The sequence below is a fragment of the Amorphotheca resinae genome, assembly GCF_003019875.1.
Source record: "Amorphotheca resinae ATCC 22711 unplaced genomic scaffold M430scaffold_11, whole genome shotgun sequence".
Lineage (NCBI taxonomy): Eukaryota > Fungi > Ascomycota > Leotiomycetes > Helotiales > Amorphothecaceae > Amorphotheca > Amorphotheca resinae.
In genome coordinates, this window is record NW_020194481.1 from 886,990 (window position 1) to 897,220 (window position 10,231).

Here is a 10,231-nt window from a genome sequence, read left to right on the forward strand (position 1 = left end):
AATCCAACAAATCCAAACCACCACCACCCTCCCCCCCCGAAAAAAAACAATAACAAAAAAAAAAAAAGTAGTACCAAACCACACCTCATCTCAGCTCAGGGGCTCAAGGGAATTTACTAACCTTCAAATTATCACAACACCACAACAACACACTCTCACACAACACACTCTCTCACACATCACATCACATCACACCTAGAAATGTTAGTGTTAGTAGGTCGCGTATGGCTTAGTCTTTTGGCAAGGGAGGGGAGGGAGGGGAGGCGAGGCGCGTTTGGCAAGGGAGGGATCTGTAAGATGTTAGCTTTTAATTAGAAAGACAGCGGGGATACCGCTGAGCTAGATAGGTGAGCTGAGACGAGACGAGGTTGGTTGGCTTGTTTGGTGGGTGAATTGGGGGAATTTGGGATTATATAGAGGGTTGTGCGGGGGATGGGGGGATGGGGGATGGGAGAGTGAATGAGAAAGGGGTGAAGCGAGGTCGTGATCAGAAGCGATGGGGACGAGAAGCGATGGGATGATCAGAAGCGATGGGATGATCAGAAGCGACGGGATGATCAGAAGCGACGGGCGACGAGGTGACCAGAAGCGACGGGATCAGAAGCGACAGACCAGAGCGACGACGACACGTGCATCCACACCAATCTCATGAATACGCTAGATTGCAGAATACACTTTTGGCTATATCACACTCATACCGCAAGGTCACAAGTAATGAGGCGACTGAGCCGCTAAGACCATGACCAGAACGCCGTAAGACTATGCAAGTTATCCACCACCTTGCCATTATTCCTCATCCGACTCCTCCTCGGCAACCTACACCTGTTAGTACGCATCAACAAGAGAGAGCATCTGACTTACATCATCATGGAAGGTCTTGCCCTCGGTCGTCTCCTTGATCAGACCGGCGCGGATGCAGAAATCTCCAAAATGCTCGCCCTCCAGACGCTCCAAAGAGTACCGCTTCAGTAACGGCTTCATGATAGCCAAGATCTCGTCCTCCTTGATGCTGCTCCTGTACAACTTGTTCAGACGTTGGCCGTGGTAACCACCACCCAGGTACATGTTGTATGCACCGTACGCCTTTCCAACAAAGGCAACCTCGGCCAACCAAGGTCGGGCGCAACCGTTGGGACATCCAGTCATACGCATGACGATGGAATCCTGGCGCATGCCGTTCTCCTCAATGACGCCCTCGAGCTTGGTGATCAGTTGTGGCAGGTATCTCTCACTCTCCGCCATGGCAAGACCACAGGTGGGGAAAGCAACACAAGACGACGACGAGAGACGCAGGCCCGAGTATTGGAGGTTGTCGAGCTTGTACTTGGCCATCAATTCCTTGATCTGGGGCACCTGCTCGTCGGTGATGTTGCTTGCGATCAAGTGCTGGTTTCCAGTCAATCGGAACTCGCCCTTGAGAACCTTGGCAATCTCACGCAGACCAGTCTTCATGGGGAACTCGGCAGTGTCCTCAATACGACCGTTCTCGATGAAGAATGTGAAGTGGTTCAATCCATTCTCATCCTTCTGCCATCCGAAGGTGTCGATGTTGCTGACGAACTTGAATGGTCTTGGCTTATCGAACTTCTTGCCCCATAGCTCTTCGACCTTGCCGCGGAAGACATCAACGCCCATGTCGTCGATGGTGTACTTTAGACGAGCGTGCTTGCGGTTCTTGCGGTCACCGTGGTCACGCTGTACAAGCATGATCTTCTCGCAGACAGTGTGGATTTGGTCCGGTGTCACAAAGCCGAACATGCTTCCGGTTCGCGGGTACGTCTTCTTGTTGTTGTGGGTGACACCCATACCTCCACCAGCGAGGACGTTGAACCCTGCCAACTGACCATCCTTGTCCTTGATCGCGATGAGACCAATATCGTGTGCGTAGACATCGGTATCGTTGTGGGGTGGGATGGCAATGGTGATCTTGAACTTTCTCGGCAGGTAGGTTGGGCCATACAAGGGTTCGTAATCTTGAACGGCATCACCGGCAACCTGGGTCTTGTTGTCGTTATCATCCTTGAGCCAGATCTCGTGATACGCCGTGGTCTGAGGGAGGAGGTGATCGGAGATCTTCTTTGCGTATGACCAGACCTCACGGTGAAGCTTTGATGCTGTTGGCAAACTGCTGCACATGACGTTTCGGTTGACATCACCGCAAGCAGCGATCGTGGTCATCAAAGCCTTGTTGATACCACGCATGGCCGCCTTGAGCTTGCCCTTGACGACACCGTGGAACTGGAATGTTTGACGGGTGGTCAGCTTCATCGTCTCGTTACCGAAGCTGTTGCTGACATCATCCATCTGGATCCACTGTTGAGGGGTTGCGACACCACCTGGCAGTCTGCATCGGATCATGAAGGAGTAGGCGGGTTCGAGACCTTGTGCTTTACGCTCGTCCCGGAGATCACGGTCATCTTGCATGTAGGTGCCGTGGAACTTGGTCAGCTGCGAATCCGAAGCGGAGATGGCACCGGTAGTCTTGTCCTCAAGACCCTCCTTGATCGTGCCGCGAAGGAAGTTGGATGCAAGCTTGATGTCTTCGTTGGTGATTGGCGCCGGCTCTTCTGGGAGACCCTCAACCTTATCAACACCGAGAGCTTGCCAGATGAGAGGCTCCCAGTTCTGGTAGCCAGTCTGGTATCCGTCTGGGTCTTGATCATCACCAAGCCCGATAGCTGCAAGGCGCTTACCACCAAGGTTGGCCAGGACACGGTCGAGGTCCTTTCCTGGCTTGTTGTAGTAGTGCTTGTCCTCCTTGCGAGGCCAGTAGTGGCTATCACCAAGGCCGAAGATAGAGTAGTTGACGTTGGCGAGATCCAGCTCAGTGTTGTCCTTAATGGCATCCCAGAATGCACGGCCGTTCTGGGGGAATTCTCCCTGACCAGCGGTGGAGGTAACAAAGACGATGTTCTCCTCGCCTGGCAGATCCTCAAGAGGATAATCTTCCATAGCCATAACGAGCGTCTTCAGTCCCCGAGCCTTGCCTCTGTTTCCGAGACGCTTAGCAAGCGACTCAGCGTTTCCGTTGTCTGAGGCGAAGAGAATTGTCAAAGGCGCACCAAAGAGACCTTCAAGCAGTTGGTTGTAGGCGTCCTTGGCTTTTCTCTTTTGCAGGGCGCGGACTTCAGAGCCATAATCCTCAGACAAGCTGGGGGAGAATTCGGGGTGCTTCTTCATCAGTTGGGTGAGGTGGTTGTCACGTGCCAAGAAGTCCTTGAGCTCCTTCTTGATACGCTCGGAATCCAATGAGAAGTTGGGCTCGCCACGCTCCTCGTTGGTCGGGTTCCATCTGTACAGCGGCCAGTATCCGAGATCGACAGCCTTCTTCGTCTCTTGAAGAACGGTCAGAGGCGAATCGTCCTCCTTGAAGTATGGCAGGTAGGCAACGACAACCGAGGGGCCATTGAACTGGTCTGCTTCGATCATTGCTTGCAGGACTTGGGTGTACGAGCTGTAGACGGCCACGGAGGCGACGTAGGCATTTCCGTAGTTCATAGCGTAAAGTCCAATATCCTTCTTTCTTCGGGCGGCATCGGCAGCTGCTCGTTCGGAGTATGGTGTCGAATCGATAATGAGCATGTTGACGTTCTCGCCAGATGCAATGACGTGGTGAACACCAGAGTTGCCAAGATCATAAGCCCAAGCATCAGATCCGACAAGCCATTGCGACTCCTTTCGGAAGAGGCCTTTGTTGGACAGCAGACGAGTGGCCAATGAAGAGCCATCAATCTCAAGACGGGAGATGACCTCGTCAGCCAACTCGGTAGCCTTCTTCTCATCATTAGCAGCTGCAACCCACTTTGCAAGCCAGGTCTTTGGGGCCTCCGTAATGAACTCCTTGGAGGTCGAGGCCTTCACAATCTCGCTGACGAATCGTTCGCGGTGCTCCTTCCGAGCCAAGAGGGATCCAAACCCGAATTCAGGGGTTGAGGAGACCGTGGCAGAGATACCGGCATGCTGCGAGTTGAGCGCGTTGGCAAGGTATAATCTTGAACCAAAGATCTGGTCCAGGATCTTCATGTAAGCACTCTCAACCTTTGGTTGCTCGAGGTTGTAGGCCTGGAGCGACTCGGTCGGTCCGTCGGCGTTGCCGACATCGAGATTTTGGATGGGCTTCTCGGACTTCAAGTTCTGGAGGATGCCACGAAGAGCTTGTTGAACGGTGTCGGGTGCGATGTAACCCAATTGATGTCCAACAATCGTCTCAACACCGCCCCCGGGGCCAGCCTTGAGAGTGCTGAGTAAATCCAGAAGTAAGGGACCCCATCTCGTTGTCTTTCTTCGGATTTGCTCAAGGACTGCCAATCGCTTGATTGATCTGGGGATGGTCTCAATGAGTTTTGCTCCCAACCAAGGTCGGTATAAACGGGCAGTAACAATGCCCGTCTTCGCATAGATATCATTGGGCTTTGCGGAATCGATGGCCTGAGCGAAGGCTCCAACATCAGAGCCAAAGATGAAGACCGCATCTTCGGCATTAGATGGGCCCGTGTATTGGAAGGGGGAGTATTCACGGCCGACGCTCTGCTTCAGCTGGGCCCAGATTGCCGACACAAAATCGTAGACGTCCTTTGATGTGACGGATCGGAGGGCGGCAGATTCAACCGTCGTAGCCGAGGAGACGCTCTCCTTGCTGTTGCTGTCCACGCTACCCTTGCGACCCGAGGTTGAGGATGCCACTGACGAAGCCTTTGACGGGATTTCCGCGCTGGGCTCGACTGGGAGCGTAGCTACAGCCTCGACGCCTTCAATGGCTCCCGCGGCATCGGTTGGAGGGATAGGGTGCTCGGCAATGGTAGCGACACTTCCGTCGTCGGCATAGATGTTGGTGCCACCAATTCTGGCGCCCTGGAATAGTCTCACAGCCTCGAGGTTGAGGATGTCCTTGACGACGTCCACATCCTCGAAAGGGATGTGCTCATCCTCGGCCGACGATCCGGCATCGAAGAAATGGATCACACCCTTGCCCGACTTGATGGCAAGCGCGTGGGCCGTCAGGGCGATATCCTGCGCCTCCTGCAAGGTCTCGGATTGCAGGAATGTGAAGCCGGTGTTGCGGATGGCAGTGATGGAGGAGTAGTCGGGGTAGCGCGCGGGCTGCAGGGAGACATGGATCACAACGGGCAAATTTGCGAGTCGGTAGAGGTGGGGGACGGAGGAGAGGAGGATAGAGGAATTGGTGGTCACGGAGACGAGTTTGCCGTTGCGGATGGGGGTGAATACGGATAGCAAGGGGTCGGCATTGTGTCTGATGGTTTGAATCTATTGTCGTGCATCAGGTCAGCCTCGTGGGGGGATGTTGTTGAAGTTGTTGCCGAGGACTTACGTCTGGAACGCCACCCTCGCTGGCAGCAACAAGACTCCTGTCTTTGCGAGCGGCATAGCGGCGCAGATGGGATGAGAACTCGGATTCGAGTGATTGAGCGGCCTGAACAGAGATGATCACGTCGCTGGATAAGTAGGCAATTCGAGCGACTGTTGCAGCATCAAGTGGTCAGTAACATGGCGGACATAACGCGGGGTTGGGTCACAGCATGACGGAGACAGCAGCAGAGAACAAACAGCACAGAGAACAGAACCAGCGGGGGGGGGAGAGCAGTGCATGGGACAGGAACATACCAGCCTCTTCAGGCGTGCGGATCTTCAACGAAGGCGACGCCATATTGACAGAGTGGTGAGAACTCGTCCGCAGCGAACGAGGAGAAGAGGAGGAGAGAGAGTCTTGCTCAAGACGACGGAAGAGGAACACCATTTTTTTCTCTCTTTCTCTCGTCTCTCGAGTCTAATCTAATACGGAGTGCCTTAGTGTCAATGGGGCAATATGGGGCCCATGGGCAAAGAGAGACTCAGCCGTTTGGGACGTCACGTTAGTAAGGGAACTTTCGAACCTGGGCTCCTCCTGTTCTGAGCCCCGGGCGGTATTCGGAGTTTGAGCAGCAGGGGGTTTGGGGCAGAATGGCTACGAGATGGCTACAAGCGAGGGGCCCATCCTTCCAGCCAAAGAGCGACGCCGTGTTTGCGATCCATTACGCACCGCGCGGAGATGGCGGGGGGTGCTGATTGGTGCGAGCGCGGGCTGGGGCTGACTCAGCGCCGAGCACGCAATTTCCAGAGTCACCTGGTCAACTCGCGGGGTTTGAAAAGCTTTTTGAGTCTGCGAGATGTCTGGAGAGTCGAGACGCGATGCTTGGAACGGATGACAAAGAACATGCCCAGGACGGAAATACTATATGTCAACGAACCTCGGCGGATTGGGGGGGATGGGGTGATGCGATGAGGTCGGGCTACGGAGGAGACGGTGATAGCTACGGAGTAGAGAGGATGATGCCAGAAGGATGATGCCAGAGGAGGGGGGCAAAAACTGACTCAAAGGAGGCAACAGCAGGAGGCAAAATGAGCCAAGAAGAGCACGCAAAGTTGAGGCCATCCCAGCGAATAAGCTGTGTTCGGTCATCACGTGCTGCTAGGTCCTTGGCTTCCGTCTCCCCCATCATTAAGGTAACTATCAGGTACAGTAGGTAGCCGCCCGCTTCATTACATACAGGAAATGCCCTCTTTCCCCCCCCCCCCCCAAAACGGACCGAACAGTAGGTATTATTAGAAGATGCTGGCCCCTCTCCAAATCAGATCCCCCCCCCCGCGGCCACGACCCAAAGAACGCCTTCGACCGCTGATGCAGCAACAATCATCCATCACTCGTATGGCCGCTCCCTGAAATCCCGTAGCGCCACGTATATACAACCCCCTTCATCCCCCCACTAGCATCTCTCTCACCCCTTCACCAGGTTTGGCGGCGGGACGGGAGGCCCTGTGCCGCTACGGGCCCTCCGTTCTCTCTCCAGCGTGCCCGGAGGCCCAGAGACCAGTTTCCTACTCCTAAATCTTCCGTGCAGGCCTCGAGCCCAGTCATCATCAGCCTGGCCGCCAAGCCAATAGCTCCGTCCAACCTTCACCATGATTCTCCCCAGCTTCCCCTTCCACCCTTGGCCTCCTGATTTGCCAATCGCAAATGGGTCATCGGCCGGCGCATCGCTGCTCCCATCCATATGGACCTGTAACTTGGACGACGGCGACGTATACATATGTTGTCGTAGAACCTGTCTCGCAAACGCCATCATGACGAGGATGAAGTAGACCCGGATCAGGGTCAGGAGCACCACCACTATCAGACTGGGTATGCTCTCTTCAATCCCTACTCCATGTCCAACACTGGGCGTTCCAGCTGCGGCTGCGGCTGCCACAGCATCACGGGCAGCACCCGCTGACTTGCTGAGATTGTTCTTGGGGTTCGTGAAGCCGGCTGTGTCGTCGATTGTGCCGCTGCCGGGAGCACTGCTAGGAATATGGGTATGTGACTCGTCCGCGCTGACGGCAAGGAACCACGTTACCGCAAATGCGGAGGTGAAGGCCGTGTTGACGACAGTATCGATGAGGTAGAACCATGCCAGCGCGAGGCATTGAAACGGGCTTTGTTTTCGGATGTGTGGCATAAGGAAGGCAATGAGAACGAGTGCGCCCAGCGAATACAGGTACATGCAGAGTTGTAACGGCGACAGGTGGAAGCCGGTGAGGATGGCGAGCAGTCCGTAGAACCCAGTGATTTTGTTAAATATCATGCTCAGCGAGATCATCTCAGCCCCGGTACGCAAGCTCATGATGTAGAGGAAACTCTGCATACTGGTTAGTCTCCTGTTGGTCGTTTCACAGGACTTCACGTTGAGGAGGAGATAGGGGGAGGAGGGCCGCGTACCTTCGGGCGCGGAATCCGCAGCCATCGCGGTATGATGGCCATCTTGAGGATCGCAGCGTCGAATCTGTGGAGGTTGATGAACTCAGACTTGTTGGAAGGAGAGAAAGCCGGCGTGGCCGGGCGGCTGAGTATACGGAGTAATCTTTGCGCCAAGGATCTACACGTGATCCAGAAATCAGGGTCCAACCGAAATCAGATAAGGTCGAACGTAGACTCCCACTCGCACACATTAAACAGGCAAAGAAGCAACAGTTGCTACCCTAAGAACAGTGGACCCGGAGGACAAAAGAGGTGGGGTGACTTTTTCTTCTATTGACTCTCATCATATGTACCTATGCCATATCTTTCACATGCTACAGACTAAACTCCGCCTCCGTCTATTTAGACAACTGAGCCTTGAATCAGGAAATCTCCTCTACTCCTCCTATGATATAGTTCCCATATATCTTCTTCCCCTTCATCTTCTTTCCCTTCATCTTCTTTCCCTTCATCTTCTTTCCCTTCATCTTCTTTCCCTTCATCTTCTTTCCCTTCCTCATCACTATTCACAGACCAGCATTGTCATCCATCGCACCGTCATCTTTCCCAAAGCATCCCTTATCACTGCACTGCACCACGCTGATCTTCCTGAACCCTTTGCTGAGAAGCTCATCAATCTCTCATCATTCCTCCCATCGACTCAAGCTGGCCAGTATGACGATTTCGACCTCAATTGAGCCAATCGCCGCTTCCAGCGAAGCCTGCGATGATGTTGATCAGCCAACGGGCAGCTAGTTGCTGAGATGTAGAAGCAGATAATGTATTCGATGTTCCTTCCGTAGCGTTGGACCTTTTGAAGTTTTGAGGGAGGATGTGTGGGTGTAGCATTGTTCCAAGCACTGATCCATGCAGGGTGCAAGAAAGAACCAGACTGCATACGTTCTTGGTGTTGGATTTCTGATGATGTGTTGTAAAAGCAGCGCAGCAACCACAGCAATGAGGCGGTTGTGCCCTTCGGAAACTCTGTGCTCTGAGACAGTCCTTCTAGGCATATGAGATCCAATTCATTCGAGGGCTAGTTGGTCGATTTCCTGCTGGCTAGAGCTTTGCTGTAGCGTTGTCGATGATGTTTTATCGTTGAAATGCCAGTGTTATTGCTGTCCAGTACTGACCAGAACACTCCTTGGGTAACAGTGTCCATTCGTGTGGTCGAGATTATCCGCCATTCTCACAGCAGCGAAACGGAGATGGCTTTTCCATGTGTCTCGTTCCTTTCATTCTTCCGAGAACTCGAAGTGGTGACAGTTGCCGTTCGAACAAGAACAGACAGGATGTCGAGAATGAGTTCTGGAGTAGTGAACGACAGGACAGAGATAGGACTTGATCGAAGGCTCGACTTCCGAGGGAGGGAGGCATAGATTTTTTGAGGCGGTTGTGCCCTAGGGCGAGTGGAGCTGCAAAATGCCAGTCACTTGATTCTATTTACCAAATACGCGGAAGTTGACTAACCACTGTGCTGCTCAACACTCGAGGATTGTCACACCGCATTCCAGCTACTTCCGCATCAGTCCCGAGACCTTGCGCTTGGCTGCTTCACAATTCAAGGCTATGGAGTCTCTATTCGTTTCCAACCAAGAGTAGGAAACGCCTAGACCCCCCATAACCTTGAGGTGAGACAGGAATCGGTCACGCAATTCTGGGGATCGACTGATGCGGATGTAGGAGCGGAAAGGATTGAAGCCCCGCATATCGAGAATAAAAATGTTTTGAACGCTGAGAAAACTAAGGATATTCGGACGCTGTCGAAATTTTGGGGTAGAGAGAAAAGAAGAGGAGGGAGAGTTGCTCAATTTATCCCATTGCCGCCGTTGTGTACTTCGCTCTTTCCTAGGAAAGCTCAATCTACATCGTTGGTACCTGCTACCTCTCCCTCTCCTTCTCCCTCTCCTTCTCCCTCTCCTTCTCCCTCTCCTTCTCCCTCTCCTTCTCCCTCTCCTTCTCTCTCTCCTTTTCCCTCTCCCTTTCCCTCTCCTTCTCCTTCTCCTTCCCCCTCCCCTTCTCCCTCTCCCTTTTCCTTCTCCCTACCCCCAAAAGAAAGACAAATTAACACTAGGTTTAGATACGACAACACTTCACAAGCGCGATTCCGGACCCTTTTCGTTAATCTTGTCTTCGGCAGCTCCCCTGGTTCTTCTTTCGCATCTCCATTTCCATTAGCATTTTCTTCTTTACTGTGGCGATCCGCAACCTCTTGGTCGCATGAGCTGCGGCTTCGAAATCCCCGAGACTGGACGTGGGGCAGGTGGCTGACTGCCGGTTTTTGGTTTTGGAAATGAGGAATCTGAGGTAGGACGCCGGATCGGGATTGATGGGTGTACGGGCGGAGAAGATGAAAGTAAAGGCGCGAGGGAGGTGCGCTACGTGGACTTGTGATGCTCGTGAAGAGCGGAAGGCGGTAGCTGACTGCCAGTTTTTGGTTTTGGAAATGAGGAATCTGAG

General features: G+C 53.4%; 2 protein-coding genes across 2 annotated transcripts; both read right to left on the reverse strand.

Annotated features, from left to right (window-relative positions):
• Window positions 1-786: 786 nt before the first annotated feature.
• M430DRAFT_53349 (hypothetical protein) lies at window positions 787-5,665 on the reverse strand (the record flags this gene model as incomplete). The annotated part of the gene is made up of 4 exons (XM_024868372.1): window positions 787-816; window positions 862-5,265; window positions 5,330-5,478; window positions 5,623-5,665. 4 exons carry the CDS (start codon window positions 5,663-5,665, stop codon window positions 787-789), a joined length of 4,626 nt encoding a protein of 1,541 aa, XP_024717986.1.
• A 1,082-nt stretch (window positions 5,666-6,747) lies between these two features.
• On the reverse strand, window positions 6,748-7,822 carry M430DRAFT_61199 (hypothetical protein). Its single transcript, XM_024868910.1, has 2 exons — window positions 7,754-7,822; window positions 6,748-7,673 (listed from the first exon to the last, which is right to left on the reverse strand). Exons 1-2 carry the CDS (start codon window positions 7,793-7,795, stop codon window positions 6,774-6,776), a joined length of 942 nt encoding a protein of 313 aa, XP_024717987.1. The 5' UTR covers window positions 7,796-7,822; the 3' UTR covers window positions 6,748-6,773.
• Window positions 7,823-10,231: the final 2,409 nt, after the last annotated feature.

Coding starts and splice junctions, on each gene's coding strand:
- M430DRAFT_61199 (XM_024868910.1), bottom strand. CDS start 7,795: ATGGCCATCATACCGCGATGGCTGCGGATTCCGCGCCCGAAG. Junction 7,674..7,753: donor TGCGGATTCCGCGCCCGAAG/GTACGCGGCCCT, acceptor ACCAGTATGCAG/AGTTTCCTCTACATCATGAG.